Source organism: Ixodes scapularis, unplaced genomic scaffold (assembly GCF_016920785.2).
Source record: "Ixodes scapularis isolate PalLabHiFi unplaced genomic scaffold, ASM1692078v2 PGA_scaffold43__4_contigs__length_2004386, whole genome shotgun sequence".
Lineage (NCBI taxonomy): Eukaryota > Metazoa > Arthropoda > Arachnida > Ixodida > Ixodidae > Ixodes > Ixodes scapularis.
Genome location: NW_024609872.1, coordinates 1284889 through 1302903, shown reverse-complemented (window position 1 = coordinate 1302903; position 18015 = coordinate 1284889). Strand labels below are relative to the sequence as shown.

Genomic DNA, 18015 nt, shown 5'->3' with positions numbered 1-18015 from the left:
TTCAATGCGTGATAAAGAAAGAAGGTTTTTAAGAAATGCTAGTTTCAGATTTTTTTATTTGCGAACCTTGCAGTTGCGGGGAGGGGCGACGAACCAAAGAGGACTGTCCTTCTTGGTCAGCAATGTTTGCATATCTCCCGTCTTGGCTAAGTAACACCATTTCTGCCGAGGACATCATTGGCCAGGGGCCCGCAATTACTACTAGGACGGGGTTACCTTTTGGCACTTCTGAAAAAAATGGAAAAATTGTGCCAAAAAATAGGGGTGTTATCTTTCACGGGTAGGGCATCTCTCGGAATGTTCAGGTGGGTGATTTATGGACTCGTCAACACAGTTCTGACAAGCCACAATAACTTAAAGATTACAAGCAGGTCTAAAATATAATGAAGTTACAGGTATTGTAATTTCTGTGTAAATTCAAAAGTGTACAGGGTGTTTTTTTTGTTTTTTTTTAAAGCCTTATATACAGGTTTGTCCTTTTGAAAAAAGAGCTACGAAAGCTACACTAGTACGGTTTGTGCGGGTGAGTTATGCGGTCGAGGGGACATAATAGAAAAGGGTAATCATCGCCATTATTCAGATTATTAACTAAAAATTGTTAATTAACTTTTTAATTAGTGAAAATAAATGTGGGGTTTAAATAAACTTTCTGAGCATAAGTGAAAACCTCTTGATAAAGAAAATATATTTAAAATTTGGGGCGCTAAGGTCACCACTCGTGCAACGTGTGCCAGTCTAGCAGTCTGAAAACACGACCACGCAGTTTTTTTTTTTGTTTTTTTTTCGTCTCTTATTACCTGTGCTTTTGCCCGTCCAGCCCTGTGCCCATTGCACAAGTAGTAATTTAGTGCCCCATCGTGCTTCCCACACACTCACAGCTTTTTTAAAACAAATCTTTTAAACCTAAAAAAAGACATTTCGTTTAGTTACGTAAATCGTAACTAATTACGGTAACTGGAATAGTACTCTTACATAGTTGCTTTTAGAGGCAGAGTCTAATTTGTTGTAACTAATACAAATGAATACATATAGCATGATAGACGAGGACTAGACATATGAGGAGACAGTGAAATCACTTGTCTTTTCTTGTCCTTTTACTTGCCTTTGTCTCTTCTGTTATTTTTATTTAAAGCGGCACTAAAGTGCATTTTATGTCTTCAGAGCACAAACTCGATCCAGGCACCCTAAGCATCCTAGAAAACCTTAAATTCTAATCGTGCACGATCATTTTCTTCAGTAAAAATGCGACCAAATATTGTGACACGCCTCTTTTTTCGATTTATATATAAAAAAAAAGTGAAAGCCGTTTACAACTCCCTGTAACACCGAATTAGAGCGCAGCTCTTGAGGAGGAGGAGGGAAGGGTACTGGGGGTTGAAGTGACCTGGGGGGGGGGGGGTCACGTGACGATGCCGATCATGTCATCAGTGACGTCACTGATGACGTCATCCGTGATGATGACGATGACGATGCGGATGCCGGTGACGTCATCAGTGACGTCACTGATGACGTCATCAGTGATGATGATGATGACGATGCAGATGCCGGTGAGGTCATCAGTGACGTCACTGATGACGTCATAAGTGACGATGACGATGCGGGCTCCGATGACGTCATCAGCGATGATGACGATGACGATGCGGATGTCGGTGACGTCATCAGTGACGTCACTGATGACGTAATCCGTGATGATGACGATGACGATGCGGATGCCGGTGACGTCATCAGTGACGTAACTGATGACGTCATCAGTGACAATGACGATGCGGATGCCGGTGAGGTCATCAGTGACGTCACTGATGACGTCATCAGGGATGATGACGATGCGGATGCCGGTGATGTCATCAGTGACGATGACGTCATCGAGGAGGTCACGTGACCTTGGCGGGGGGTCACGTGACCCTGGGGGGTGGTCACGTGACCTCGGGGGTCACGTGACTTTGGATGTCACGTGACCCTGGGGGAGGGGTCACGTGACCTTGAGGTGACCTTGGGGGCCACGTGACCTTGGGATGACCTTGGGGGTCGCGTGACCTTGGGATGACCTTGGTTACGCCGACGCCGCTCAAGCCGGGAACGGGCCCCTAAGAGCTGCGCTCTAAAAGGGGCAAAATGCAAGGTTTGGTGCCTTTTCGATGGGGAAAAAGGCCATGCACGACCAATGCAGGGTTTTCTACTCGGATTGCATGGATACAGTTTGCACCGTAGAAAGATCTTCCACCTTATGACTGGTTCACACTAGTGGCAGCAGTACAGAGGTTTTTGAGATAGCCGGTTGGTTAAAAGTTGTGCCCTGTTCTCCCTTTGTCCTCATCTTTGCTGCGCATGCACAAGTTTTATGAAATGACCAACCAACTACCCCGAACAGCCACTCTTCCAATTATTCAAATTATTAACACTGGAAAATCCAATATTGGTGACCAAACGGTTGGGAATTGGTTATATTAATACATATCCATATATTCAAATATTTGTACAGTACATTACCCCATACCAAAATTGAGATTGTTTGGCCGAAATAAATGTTTGCCTTTGCAGCCTTTTACCCGGGGGTTTCACTACTGTCACCTGCATGTTTTGAAAATGAAGGGGGATCTTCGAGGTCATTCATCCATCCAATCATTGCGCCCCTAAGTGGAGAACTACACCCATGGGCACAACAACATAAATTATTTGTTTGTGTTTCTAGCGCAGTGCTTGGCTGATGTAGCCGAACGCCGTGGCAGCGTTCAACAGGAGCTCCTGTTTAATCACTGAAGCACCAATTGAACACTCACACAGCACTCGTGTCAAATCTAAGCCCCAGAAACTATTTCAGTCGAGAGGCCTTATGCTGTGTAAACACCAAACTCTGTAGAGAACAAACTGGATAAAGCACTCTTTGTAGTTTACTCTCCTCACCATAAGCGCAGAAATAAGTAATTTTATTACTTTCTAATTGCCAGAGGAACATGATGCATTCTTTGTAATTCTAGGACTACGAAAAAAATTTAAATAAAAGCCTTATTAAATTGCGTAGATAAGACAGAATAACCAAAAAACCAGTTTGCTAGTCATATTCGAAAATCCGGATAACCGGCTCTCAAAGCCGGATTCGCTTTCCTGCGGTTTAACGAAATATCCGGTTTGACGAATATTTGCATGCTCTAGTTGGCACACTTGCGTTTAGGTGCAACCGAATGCATTGTGCTGCTTTGCGCAGCATTGCGCAGCCTTGTGCAGCCTTGAGAGCATATTGATGGCATCTGTAAGGTAGGCCTGAAACACTTGTCTTTTGTGTAAATTTCTTATTGTTTTGCGCATCATTCCTTCGCCTCAAACTCAAAAAAACTTTTGACGACATTATAAACAACCACCTCTCATAGATGGCACGTCTGATCTCGTGACTAATGCAAAACCTTCACCCTAATTGAAGGAATTCCAGGGCTTCCCCATAAAGGTGCCAGCGTAATAAGGTTGCACAACTTTCGACTCCCGCCCTGTTACGGAGCCAAAACAAGCAACGTGTTTGCAGCTTCTCGTTCGAGGCGTGCTTCCAGTTCAGCCGCACGACGCAGTCGGCTTCTCTGCGCAACGGCACGGACAACCGTCTGCAGCTGGAGTACCGCATCGAGGCGGAGACCTTCACGGGCAAGAAGTACTACCGGGTGCGCTTCAATGCCTCGGCCGACTCGGACACACCCAACGTGGTCACCCGGGAGCTTGAGCTCCAGTGGTGGACCCTGGGCCGCGAGCACTGCTCCAGGGAGCTCGTCTACCTCAAGGTACGCGCTGGAACGGGCCTATCTTGCGAGTCTCGCCGGACCTCTTTCCAATGAGCCTCTGCACCCTTTCTACTGGCCTTGCTTCCCCGTCGCCATTTTCAAAGGGCGGCCCTACCTTTGCGGCCGAGTTGTTAATTCTCTACGATTTTGTTTTTCCCGACCGTCGATAGTATTGAGCATAAAAAACGATGAAAACAGATACGGCAGCACAATGGCAATGTGTTTTGACGAGCAGAGATGTGTTTGGCTGCCCTTCATCTGTGGTTTGCAGACGTGTGTTATGCACGATTTGAGGATCGTCGTCTGTTGGGGTGCGTGAAGTTGCAAGGTAAGGTGGATGACCTCGGCGCTGTCGGACAAACAAATGAATCCCAGACTTTGGGACAAACTCTACCGGAAAATTCAGGATCGCCTTTAGGCGTTGTTCTTCGCTCCTCGGGCAGGCTTGCGCTCACTCGAGGGTGACAAGTTACTCTCGCGACGCGCCATTTGTTTGCGCATTATAGGACACGTCCAATTTTCGTTTGCACCACACGCTCGTTGGACGTGCGTTCCCTCACCAAGTGACCTCGCGACCGCACGATGTCCAGGACAAGTCGGACATCCAGAGCCCAATCAAGATGAAGCTGATGTACAAGCTGGTGCAGAAGGAGCCCCGGTACCCTGTCGAGGGGGCCGGCCTGCCGGACATCGACCGCCTGCCCATCCTCAACCAGAAAGAGGCCTCCAAAGTCTTCGAGGTGGGGCTCTGACTGCTGCACCGCTTGAGGACAGACAGACTGAGGTTAACAGCTCCTAGACTGCAAGGCCACAGTGCTAAATTTTCTATGTTGCCTACCAAAGTGATTGGCACCACGGTGCCACCACCGTGGTGACACGAGGCACCGATTGGCCGATTGGTGCCTTGTGGCCAATCGGCGAGGCACCGATTGGCCACGAGTGCTGCGTCGGAATTTGCCCGGGTGTCCGATCAGTGAGGCACGAGTTTCCGCCGATCGATTGCGCATCACTCGTATCCAATCTGTGGTAGCTGATGTAGGAAATCCGGCGTTAAGGCTTTGTTTTTTGGAAGTGGCTGGTTCGCACATTTGCATTTGAGCGCACCATGCGCGCTTGTAACCGCACGCTTGTATTGGTCTATTTGCATATTGGTCCACCGGCATACTGGACTATCAGCATATTGATTTATTGGCGTAGGGATCTATGGCACAGATTTGTTTTTTTTTCTGGACTAATGAGAAATAGCCTAAATCATGCACTACAGTTATGTGTCATTGATGTGGACCCTGTCAACGTGGATATATAGACAAAACTTTTTGAGTACGAACTGCGTAAACATATATGTTTTTGTCTTGTTATTATGGGCGATGCTTCCAGGGAACAGAGATGCCAATATTATTAAGACACAAATATATGCTGTGTTCTTTATAAGAATGATATATTTTAATTCCTAACTTTTGCAATAGATCTGCTTTGATATTTTCACTGCCCCGATTTACTATCTTAGCACCTGTTTGTATCGAATTACAGAAACAAACTTTCCAAGGCCAATTTTTTTAATCCGTTTAAAAATGGTTTCATTCATTTGACGCAGGTGGCACCAGGAACACAATTTACCACTTCAGTGCTAGAGGTGCACTGCCTACTGTCACGTAGATGTGGCTTCCATCCATACTATGCAAGGAGTTGTTGCAGCTTAAATGCTACCATACAGTCTAAGCTCGTTATAAGAGACCTTGACTTTGACCAAGATTTCGGTCTGTTGGTAAAGGAGTATGTTGTATGCAGATATGAAGTCGAGTCAATGGTACATTGAGAAAAACCAACTGAATTTCGCAAATCGGTATGTTATATCCAAATGTCTGTTGTAACCAGGTCTGTTGTAACGAGCTTAGACTGTATTTGCTAGACTAATGGACGCAGTGTTCGTGAACAAGGCCTGGGCTCCGCTTTCCCGTGGAGCAAGCATATAGCCAATCACCGATAGTCGGCAGAAACGTGCCAACGTTTTACGGGACAGAGTTAATGTCTTCGTACAAAACTTTTATCTGCGCAGATTGCATTTTTACGGGGAATCAAGTTCTCTAACTTGCTATTCACTACATTCTTTTGTGCAGAATGCATATTAGCTGCATGTGTGTTTGGCGAGAAAGCAGATGCAAGGGCCTTGTCCATAAGTAGTGCGTCTATTACTCGATTAAAGACACATTTTTTTTTCAATTTGTGTTTTCTTCGTCTCTGAACCATTGGCAGTCTTTTTCTTCAGTTGCTGTACTCTCTGTGACATATTGACGAGTTGGCTCTGTGTGCGCTCATGAGTTAAAGAAATGAGACATTGAGTCCACTTCACGGGGTTGCTGGTCTCTGCAGGCGCGCTTCCTGAAGAACTGCGGCAGCAATGACATCTGTGAGAGTGACCTGCACGTCGAAGCTGATCTCATCTTGCCAAAGTGAGTGGCACATCCTTGGGCCCGGTAATAATGTGGCTTGAGAGGATACAACTAAGCATTCTCTGCTGTGCAAGCCCACTTGCAAGAGTTAGATCCAGTTATTGCGACAGATCATTGCTAACTTCTAGCTGTGACTTAGGTAATATGCTAGCTGCCAAGATGAGCTGTTCTCAAGGGCGCATGCAACAGGGAAACTGCACTCCAACCCTTGCATTATAATGTGACACGTTGCGCGGACAGTAGTTGCCATATCAACCGTCTGGTCGCTAATGAAAATAGCTGAACCACCTTCTAGCGTTGGGGATCCTAAGTTCGTAAATGGTGCCACGAATGTAAAGTCGCAATAGTCTGGCTTCCGCTGCAGAAGATTCAAGTTTCCTCCTTGCCCTTGATTTACAAATTTATTTTTATCTTATACTTGAACACTGAGGATATCAGCCCGGAGTCTGGAACGATTCCTACTGACTGTGAACTACTGAGCCCGATCGATACCATCTTAAAAAGGCTGGGGTTAGGTCAAAGTGCAAAAATTCTGCGTTTTGCTTCACCTCCTTGCACCAGTGTGCTCGGGGAAGCGGCTTACATGGAGGAGCATCTCGGTTAGCTAGGTGGGCTCGGAAGTCTGAAATGGGGGCTTGGTATGTCCTTCCTCATATTAATGCGAAAGCAAATGACCCATTACGCGAAAATGCGTTGGCGGCGGCAGCGCGACAGAGCGATGGTACCAAAAATGGCCAACGGCGCAGAGATTAAAAACAGATTAAAAATACTCGGATGGACGTCAAATTTTTAGGGAGGTTCCTGTAAACAAAGTCAATTAATAGCTTTGAAAAGAAAATTTTGTACATTTGGGTCTGGGTGGGAATTGAGCTCGGGCATCCGGGGTGCGACACGAGAACGCTTCCTCTACGCCACGGCAGCTCTATGGTTCTGGTTGACTAAATGTGTGCATAGTGTGTGCGTCATTGCACACGTCGTAGCCATCAGGCTGACTAAATGTGTGGCCTAGTGCGTGCGCCATGTCATGAGTGTATAAAATGAGCACGCTGCTTCCCGCACGTCACTTGCTCTTCGGAAAATGTATCGTTCTGCAGCGAAATGGTTCAAATGTTTTTGGTCTGTGGCCAACATATACACAAACACACACACCAAATCAGCAGAGAGAACTTTAATGCATGTCAAAAACATCAATCGAAAGCATTTCACTAAAGGGACTATAATGCTTTCACATTCCCACACGCAAGCAGTCTTTAGTGTGTCTGCCAAATTTTTTCTTGCATTACATGAGCAAATGCTCGGTATTTTATGCTAGTTTGTGAGAAGGACCATCTCGCACATAAGCAAACTCAACAGTTTGTATGTTGGTGTGACCGTTTGAGCGAAATCACTGGTTAACACTACTATTCTGTTCCGTACTTGATTGCAGTGCAGACCTATGCAATACAGGGAAGTGTATACCAACTATAATAAGGGAGTATAGATCCTACAAATGCTGATCGTAGATCTTGTTTTGAGAACCAGTAACCTAGGTAATAACAATTTTCCGCCGAATATTTGCTCGTAACTCGGGTATAGACTTTTATGTTTTGTGGTATGATGCACGTAGAATGTTGGAAGATTCTAAGTAAAGAATGCTTGGAGGACACTTTCATGTTTCAAATTTTAGGTATTTTCTGTTGCAAGATACTGGGGGAGAGACAACTACACTGCGAAAGCAAATGAAAGTAATATTTCATAAAAAAGACAAAGCACTTCACACAGGAAAGAGATGTATCGAGAGGGACAGCGTAAGAAACATGAAATATCGAGCATTTCAACAGGTTGTACCACAGGCAATTAAGTCGGGATTTGTAGTAGGCACTTCAGCATGCTTATGCTGTGGGCGTTCACACCAGGTACTGTCCTCGCTCAACACAAAAAAAGGGTACTAAGGTAGTTTGTTGCCAGACAGGAATAAGGTACAAAATATTAACTGTTTTGACAGGCCTGCAACACACGCTCACTGCCTTTCGGTGTGCGTCGGCTGCGCGTGCACACTCGAACCTTGCGAGACTCCAAAGTGTTAACGGAAGTAGGACGCTCGCGCCAGAGGCGGCTCAACTGAAGGACCCCTCTCCCTCCCCCATCGTTCTTGTCATTTTCCGTCTATAATTGCAGCCAACGTGCTCACCTCCAACTCCTTCCCTTCCAGAGAGGCTGGGGGCGTGCCGGTCCTGTACCTGGGGGAGGAGCACATCAACATGTCCATCAAGGTGCACAACCGTGGAGAGCCCGCCTACGACGCCGCCCTCTACGTCTTCCACCCCTCCGTCCTGAGCTACGTCGGCCGCAAGCTCATCTCTTCGGTCAGTGTGCCCCCTCACCCCTTTGTGCTCCGCGTCCACTCGTCCATAGGGTTCCGTGTTTGTGGGGTGTAATAGAGCAGCAGCTTTATAGGGCTGACCAACCTCGGGAGCCACGTAAGCACGAAACATGTAGATTGCTCGGTCCGTAACCGCTGAACAATCTTTAAAATGAACAGCAAGCAGTGTCAGGGATCGAATCCTGGTCACCTGTGTAGAAGCCGAGTGCACTGACGACCGGACTATGAACTTAGCACGCAGGAATGGGAGGAGCAGAAGCAGGTGGTGTGAGAAGGGGAACGGTGCAGAGAGGAGTGGAAAGGGCAGGAAAGCGTGCTTTTCTCTTGGTGGCCTAAAAGATTCGGTGCAAAATCTTTCTATCCAGGTGGTGCTGAAGGGAAGCGTGAGCAGCATCACAGAGACAATGGTGTGACGTAATGTTTCTCTACAAAACTAAGAGCACCACCCATCCCAAATGCTGAAAGACTAAGGTCGTGTTCAAAGATTTACTCAGTCTTACTTCAGGGTAAGGTTTTCATACTTTGGTGACCCAAACCCTACCCGTGTATAGCCCTTTTCAATCTGTGTCGTAACGTGACACGACCCGCCGAAGTAACTGGGATTTATCTAGGTAAGATTTGGAACACAGCCTGAGGGTCATCCAGACCTAGACACCACTCAAACTAAGTGCACCACCCACCGTGTAAAGCTACCGCATTTAAATGCACTTGGCAGAATCACCAAACGTGCTTCTAATTTATTTTCTTACAGATATTTTTTAAATGTCCAGTTTGGTGTCAGACAAGAGTGTGGCGTTTATTGGGGGTTTACATAAAAGAAAACAGGACATGGGTGGGAGATTCTCCACTCATGTGGGGAATCCCCCACCCATGTATATTCTAGCTATATTACTATATTCTAACATTATTTTAGTGGAATATGCTGTTTGGTTTTCATTTTATTTTGAACCTAAAATGACCATTCACAGCATTCCATATACTGTCCTTCATTGATCAGCCTCTTGTAGCTACGCCTGTAGTGTTTCTATGTGCCTCTAAACAGCTAGGTAGTTTGATGTTTGAGGAAATCCAATCTGCCTTCGCACAAAAATATCAAATGTCATGCAAATTTTTTTAAGTTGGATAGGTTTCCACACAAATCTTAACATATGTAATATTCGCAGTGGTATGCATCAAAATGAAGTGTGTGCTTGTACTCCAAAAGTACCTTTTTCTGCTCCATAATGGACTTTTGACTGCTCTGAAAGGTGCTACAAAATGTCTCTGGCCAGTCGCATCGCCGATGATGTCAAAAAGAAACTCGAGCTGGTGGGCAATCTCGTAGTTTCCTGATGTGCAGAATTCTCGTGTGAAGGCTTGCACTCTGGGGTTGTTCAGTTGGCTTTCTGGCTTTTGGAGGGTCTCTGCGGTGGTGCTGGACCTTTTCCCATTCGTGACCGCTTGCAGGGCACGGATGTCGTGGATTGCGTGCCCCTTGAGTCGTACGTCAAGTGCGAGCTCGGAAACCCCCTCAACCAAGGCACGGTGAGTGGCATACAGAGGGCATGCATGCCTTTCCTTCATGCTTAGTTCGAAGGAAGTTAAGATGTCTTTTTGATGCAGAATGCATTCTAACTACGGAAAAGTTGGGATTTGCGTTGCAACACCTTAGCTGTACCGTGCGTTGGGAGCAACACAAAAGTGGTCACCTGCTAAATTTACCGGGCTAATGTCCCACTAAATTCACTGCAAAGCAGCTATGATTATATGGTTCAAAGGATGGATAGATAAATTGATAGTCGCTAATAGCTGTACCATTTATAACTGGCGGTAGCTTGCGCCATCTAGCCTAGAAACCAAAAGTATCATTCTGCATTTTTCTAACTAACACCAGGCAGTGTGGGATATTGCCAGGATGACCTTTGGGGGATTGGGCAAAAAAAATATAAAGACATCACCCCCCCTCACCTCTTGCCCCCAGCGAGGGAATCACCAATTTTTTTCTGGTCAAACCTTGTCTGCACTACCTCAACACTGGGCCCACTGGGGAACAGGGTTCAGGCTTTGGGTCAAAGCCACGCGGGAGGGAGTCCCATTTTGTAGCGTGAGCTACACTGGCCCAGGTGGGGCAGTTTCGCGTCGCTTTCAAAGAGCTGTGCTGCGCAAGCGCGAGGAGCAGCGACGTCACACGGCGCACAGCTGGCGCGCCGGAGCTGCCGCCGCCACCACCGCGTGTGCATCGCCGGTCTGCGCATTCTAGAGGAGTGACGTCATAGCCGCGGCAGACGCACTGGTGCCGCCGCGTGCCCAGCTGTGCGCCTTGCGCCTCCGTTGCGCAGTACCCAAGTCTTACGCTGCAGCGGAGCAGCTTGATAGCGCCTCTCATTTTGTGCGCATAAGCTCACGCTACGTAATATCCTAACATAGCCGAGTTTTTTTTTTCTTCTGTCCCGCCTTTCCCCAGCTGTGCTAGTTATCTAGTTTTACTTCTTTCGATTTTCCTGCTGGATAATTTCCAGCCATCTTCCAACCTCCTCTTTCGTTGGTACGTACCACTGTGGCTCACGTGGTCACGTGCGGCTATGGATCACATCAGGTGACATCAGGGTTTGGTATAACTCGTGATGCGAAGCCGTGCGGTTACATGACGTCATGGTGTCAACACCATTATTAGATCTAGTAACATTCGATGCTGCACCAGAATATTATGTGTATGACATCACACTGTTCAGATTTGCATATTGTATGTCGCTAATGCACTCTGCATACGGGACGTTTTTCTGGTAGACTTTACTCTTTCGTGCTTGTTTTGCTTCTACTTGAACCTTTTGGATGTCTAAGCGTGCAACTTGATTCGTCCAGTTGGAAATCTTCCTGAGGTTCAACGCACGCAGCGAAGCCGACGCGGAGACGAGCCTGAACTTCATCATCAGTGCCAACACGTAGGTGACATTTACAACTCGGCTCTTTCCCGTCTTTCCCAGAAGAGAATCGCGTTTGCATCCAATTTGCTTGTCACCCGTGCAATTGCGATTTTTTCTTGATGGTACAATTTTTGCGACACGCTTTTTTTTGCAGCACCAGCCTCGAGTTGAGCCCCCAGAGAGACCTTGACATCGATGTGAACGTTGTGAGAGTGGCAGAGCTGGAGCTAAGAGGGTACCTGCTGACCTTTTTTTCTTTTTCATAAATACAAAAATACGACATTTTTCGTTTTTTTTTTTTTTTATTATAGCCTTTGAGAAATTGGGTGACGTTTTGATCTGGATTCGCGGTGCTGAGGAAGCTGCAAAGATGCAATGCTCCGGATTTTTACTTGCATGACTGAATTAATTAGCTTTTCCAATGGTTTCCTGCAATTAGGAAAAGGAATTCCTTCCTTCCCAATGACTGTGGGCAGGTAAGGCAAATCCGCCAAAACGTCTTCGTACAAAAGGCATTGCTTCCTTGTCCTGTCAACGGGCCCGCAGAAGATACAAAATTTTCAGCTTTGCAGGAAAATGGTTTGTAGGGCAGCTTTGCAGCGAATGCATGTCAATGAAGGAGACTGAGTTCAATATCATCATCATCTTTATTAAACCTTAAGCGCTCGTATGTTGAGTATGGCCACTTATTTACAAACCTCGAGTTGTATAAAACTCGTAAAGAGGAAAAGAAACACACTTTTTTTTTAAAGTTGTTTTACAGAATTTTTGCATTCTTATAATAATATAATACATTTTTTTCGTTTTCGGGTGCCCTAAAGTGGTTATGCAGCCTTCTGTCTAGTGCACTCTCCCCTCATACAATACCCGAAATTGCGCTTTGAGGTATATTAACTAAATAAATAAATACATACATACAAAAAAAGCAAAGCAAAACAGAGAGAGATAAAACTAAAGACAAAAAATAAAACCAGTTGGAGTAGGAACAGTAAAAACACTGAGGAGAAGTATCAGAAATTCAAACTAACAAAATAATTCTGCCCAAAATAAAAATAAATATACATAAATATATAGACAAATATATTCTCATGCTATGGGGAAGCCACACTGAGGTGACTTGTATGTTCACTCTTACGATTTTTTATACATAACATTCATCGGGAACACTATGCAAAGTTTGTTTTTTTCTGCAGTGTTTTTGTTGATGCACAGTGCTCACCAAACGGAACGTGCAAACAGTCTCTCTTGTTATGGGAGCTCCGTACTGGAGGCAGCAGGGTAACGGTTTTGTGATGTAACACTCGACCAGCCATCCCGAATCGCAATGTCAAGGACTTGTTGTTCAGCTTCCTTCAGAATAGCCCCAGCACGAAAAATATGCGCAGTTCCCGTATTCTGTACAAGTTTGGGGAGCACCGCACAGTTTTTGAATCAATTTCCACACTCCTGAGGCAACTCGAAATATCTCGCAGTATTTTTAACGGGCCAATAAATATCCAGAATGTGTATTTCAACCCTAGCCCGATGGTGATATCATATCAACCAGATGTCGCCAGGTTCCCAGCTTGGTGTCAGAAACGTGAAACCAGCACTGGCTCGCACGTCTGTTTTCAGGGCCACCAAACCGGAACAAGTTTGGTACGGCGGAGTGGTTGTTGGGGCACATGCCATGAAGCACTTTGATGAAGTAGGAAGCAAAGTCGTCCACACCTACCAGGTGAGCCTTATTTTTATTGCGAAAGCATTAGCAGTCCCGTGGAGCGAACTAGCGTTATCAGCTTTTGAAGCCGCACCAAACGGCACCTAAATTCCCCTGTCCCATGGAGCGAAGACTGTAGTCTGTAGCAGCCACCCCATTGGCTGGTGCGTGGCATTGCTCCAAGGGCCGCCACCCCACAGAGAAGCCCTCTCTGTGGCTCAGCGGCCCGGCCGCCGATAAGGGGGAGCGGCCGCCCTGAGAGCCAGTAGAGCCTACTTGGGCAGACTCCAGAGAGGCCTTGTAGGAACACACTACATATACGAATGCTTTCGCATTCCGACACGTTAGCAGTCTTAAGTGTCTTTGTACCAGTCACCTAGCTGTGTTTGGAGATTTGTGTTTGTCCTTTGTCCCTCTTGTTCCCCTTCTCCAGGGATTATTTTCATCATGTCTTTGTAGTTTTTTCTTGTTTCGGTTTATTTATTTTTAGGAAATATTACTGAATTGCAGCTTTAGTTTGTTGGGGGTAGCTCCTTTCTTTTCTTTTCTGTTTCATGTTAAAACTCAGTTTATGTGGAACTTTTCTTTTGCTCGAAAATGAAGGGTTTTTTTTTTGGGGGGGGGGAAGGGGGGGGGGGGGGCAGTTTATGATTTGCACAAGTTCAGAGGAACGGCACTTATTATACATTGATATTATACAGCGAAGCTTTTTCTGGCTAGGGTTTTGTGGATTTTTCGTGTGCAGTGACTAAAAACTCTATGCTCGCACCACCGCACACGCATGCCTTCCCTGTATAAAAGATTTGAAGTAAATGACCAAAATAAAGCATTGACGAACGTGCGTGCAAGATTCCATTTGTTTTAGGCTTTTGCTTTAGAACAGTTAGTGCTGCAGACGCCGGCACGCGCGGCGCGTGGAACACCATTTTCTGAATCCTCCTTGATGCTTGGGTAATTTAGCAATAGTTCATTTCAGTAGATTATCAATAGGCACCATTTTCAAGATCAGTAGACTCTCAGCAAGATAGTAAAGGTTTCTTAATGAATTGCCGCTGTGCGACCCGCGTCGGCCATGTCTACGCTCACACCACCCTTTCTTTGTCCTCGTTCCAAGTGCTTGTGTGCCCAGTTTCCTTTCCTTCCGCTCTGCCAAGGTGGTGGTTTTGTTGCGCGTCTAGTTTCCTCCAGCTCCTTGGGGCGTGTCTGTGTCATATGCTAAACAGCTTCACTGGACATTCACCTTCACAGAGTAATATGGCTCACGATATTTTTGCACAAAATCAAGGTGCGAAACAACATAAGTACATTTTATACACGCCACATTTCTAAACTAAGCTTTGTCAGGGGTGTAAAATCTGAAAGTAATTTCATGCTCTCTTCATGGCGTTTCCACTGTACCCCTGTGTATCTGTAGCACAGTAAACCTTTTTTACGTTGCCACTGCCAACAGGTGTTCAACCACGGCCCCTGGACCGTTCCCACCTTGGACGTGGTGGTCTCGTGGCCGTACGAGGCGGAGAACGAGCAGAAGCACGGCAAGTACCTCCTCTACATGACTGAGGAGCCCAAGGTGAGAGCCCTTGCGTACCTTCTAACCGCTCGGTTCCGTCACCGATTGCAACTAGTCTTCGCAACGTGGGTTTTTAAATATTTATTGCGCTACAATCGTCACTAATTATAGCTACTCTCGAAGGCTCTGAGAACCCAGGGCTTCCCTAGAGTGCCCTTGCGAGTTCAGCGATGCGATTGCTGTGCCAATGGACCCACCCCGCTACATGCTGCTACAATTCACCAAAATGTGACGAATTTGCACCGAGGCTTCGCCAAAAGCTCACGTTGGTTCTTGACTGCCTTCTGATGACTCGGGTCTCGGTAGATCGCCGGATCATTACGGTAGGATCGTGCCAATTTTTGATGATTTGTAGTATCGGTTCGAATTACGTCCTGTTCGACTCGACCTTCGTATTAAACGCGACAACTGCCAAAAGTACTTCGATATGCGTAGCTCTAATTTTTCAAAGTTTGGGTGGCTTTGCTAGCTCCGGCAAGTGCACTTCTTCGTAGGCTTTGGTGCCCTGCAGAGAAGCAACCATATTGTGGCCGCAGCGACTCTGTGTGCTGTGTTTGCTGCAGTGCAGATGCGTTCTTGGAAAACACATCTTCCGAGTATGGTATTTGAAAAAATTAAAACTTGGAATGTGGTGCATGTTGATAGGACTGCAATGTTGACAACTTTACTGCAGCATTGCAGCAAAGTTGTCTAAAGAAAAACACGGTTATTATGCGCGACTGCAATGTTTTAAATAGCTACATGAATGTTTCTTCAGGTTTGAGATTTAAGGAAGAATATTTGAGTGTATCGAGAGGGTTGATACATAGCCGAACAGGTAGGTATAAGGACGCATCATTTCAGGTTTATTTTTTATGTGAAATTTCTCGTTTTCTCTTTACCTCTCTCTAGGGCTTTGACTCTTTGAAGTCAAAGTCAATCGATAAGTGGTTTCAATTTATATTGGACTAGCTTTGGCTACAGATGAATGGAAGCTTGCCAATAGACTGAACAAAGTCTACTGGATTTTGTTTAAGTAAGCACATTTATTGCCTACAAACAGATTTTGCGTAACCATAAAGCCGTCCACAGCCGAGAGGTCATTGGTGTGCTATAATTACCTATGAAAGCTTCATTTAAAGTGAAATAAAAATCGCATTATTATTGCAACTTTCGGAACCTTGAAAAAGATGCAGTTGCTGCTAGAGAGCAAAAGCATACATATTCTAAGAATAGTTTATTTCCGTGTTTGGCGCTTTTAAGCAGGGCTGAACCACTAGTTTAGTGTTTTGGGAAAATTACATTGCAAGGAATCCATGAGTAGTTGCGCAGCAGTGTGGCAGCAAAGAAGGCACAGTATTTTTACTTGACAGGGCAATACCTGACTTTCTTTTTTTTAGCATCTTATTTATCGTGGATTGAATGCAAACGAAATTTACAGTTCTGCTCCAAAGGTTCTTTTTTGCTGCTCCAAAATGAACTTTAGGCTGCTCCAAAAGATGCGCCAAAATGACTTGTGCCAATCATATCACTGCAAATTCCCCAAGCTCCCAAGTTTCCTGGGCCATCTCTGCCCCCAAATAAAGTATTTATTTATTTATTTATTTTAATTTAAGCATTGTTTTAGCAGATCTGAGCCTCCATTCGATGTGTAACTTTGAGCCAAATCCTACTTCATATGGCCATAATATTGTTTACAAGGTCTGTAGGCTTTTATGCTGCTTTATTGTATTATTGCTGAGACTAGGAGGCATTCCTAGACTATCAATAAAGAGAGATTGGGGGTTGTCAAGATATTAAAAAAAAAAACCTGCTTTGCAACAAGGTTCCTGATCACAACTAGATCACTTGTCACCATAAGTAGTCAGACATTCACACAAAAGTAACTCTTGCTTTTCTGTTTACTATTTTTAAAATTTTGTTGAATCTAAACTGTTCATGATGGAACAAGAGAAAAACCTTCCAAAGCAAGAGATGCATCGAAACAGCAAACTAGCTTTGCTATAACTACTTTCATAGTATTACTATTTAGGAATACGCAATAATCCCTTAGATAAAAATAGAATTGCAACCTTTGCACAAACTTTTTTGTGTGCACTTGTGGCGTTTGTGAGGAGTACTCTTCTACACTGCCACTCTAGTACTGCTGAGGTCGCTTCACTGCATCGCGTCGGTGCTGTAGGAAAAGCAGATGCAACAAATATGTTGGAAGATTATTTGAAACTATTTCACAATATTTTAAATGCTTCCATGCCACTGCTGGACTTAACTCAATTTGTATTTGAAAGTTTCTAATAATCACGTGTATCAATGTATATTTTGGGTTTTGTTTGGAGAGGAATAATAAATAACAAACTCTTCAATTTAGACACGAAGGAATAAACACATAGGACGGAACACAGAACATGACATCTTTGAGTGCTTTGAGTGTCGGGTTTTTTTCTCCCACGTCAAACACAGGTGTTGGTCCCATGCAGAAAAACTGTTGCATGCTTTATGAAGTATATTTATTTATAAAAGACACACTGATCTGTGGGCTCAGTTATTTGAAGTCTACATACCTCCAGCCTAGGATATTTTTCTCTGATTATACTTTTTCAGACATACTATGCATAGTGGCAGCTTAGATGTGATTCTTGCTTTACTGCTATCTTTCTTTATGCTATTCCGTTTTACTTCAACTCTGATCACATACTGTCGGTATTCCATACTGGAAAAAGTGGCTCCACCTTAAGATCATTCAGGCACCCTTTCTTGTGAATTGCCCCACTACGGCTATAATACTTAGAGGGGCACTGACAGGATATTTATGCTCGGCAAGGTTTTTATTTGTACATGACACATGAGAGCTCAACTGCCCAGAACACAATTTGCGGCTCGAAATTCGTTCTCTTTCCGCCTGAAAACCGCCGATCGAGAACTGGCCAGGTTGAGTTGCGCTCACTCTCTTCTCCATAGTCACGTGCCGTTTATTATGATTTAGACACAACCACCAAAGATAATCCAAGTCGTGGGTCATCGAAGGTACACACTCAATACTAGAAACGGTCAAAAAATATAATACCCATTTGTCATGGCTTTTAAAATTCTGCAAATATGTTAAAACAAATGTTGCACAGCCACGGGACTTTTGGTATCTTTCCCCTCTATATTTCTTCTTCCTCCCCAGACGAGTTTTGGTTTCAGTTTCCAGCAGTTGCGTGTTTTTACTTTATTAAAAATATATGTGACACTGTTGCAAAATATTGATTGGATATTCTTCTATATCGCATAGCAAATTAAAAAAAA

At 44.9% G+C, this 18015-nt stretch overlaps 1 protein-coding gene across 1 annotated transcript in view; it reads left to right on the top strand.

The window, feature by feature from the left end:
- Positions 1 to 18015, top strand: part of LOC8052228 (integrin alpha-PS1) — a 231228-nt gene that overhangs the window by 201045 nt on the left and 12168 nt on the right. Inside the window, exons 12-20 of the mRNA XM_040208078.3 lie at positions 3515 to 3764; positions 4355 to 4504; positions 6135 to 6214; positions 8406 to 8559; positions 10023 to 10100; positions 11418 to 11497; positions 11634 to 11714; positions 13094 to 13196; positions 14629 to 14748. Coding sequence (XP_040064012.1) covers positions 3515 to 3764; positions 4355 to 4504; positions 6135 to 6214; positions 8406 to 8559; positions 10023 to 10100; positions 11418 to 11497; positions 11634 to 11714; positions 13094 to 13196; positions 14629 to 14748 — 1096 coding nt within the window. The remainder of the gene's footprint in view (positions 1 to 3514; positions 3765 to 4354; positions 4505 to 6134; positions 6215 to 8405; positions 8560 to 10022; positions 10101 to 11417; positions 11498 to 11633; positions 11715 to 13093; positions 13197 to 14628; positions 14749 to 18015) is intronic.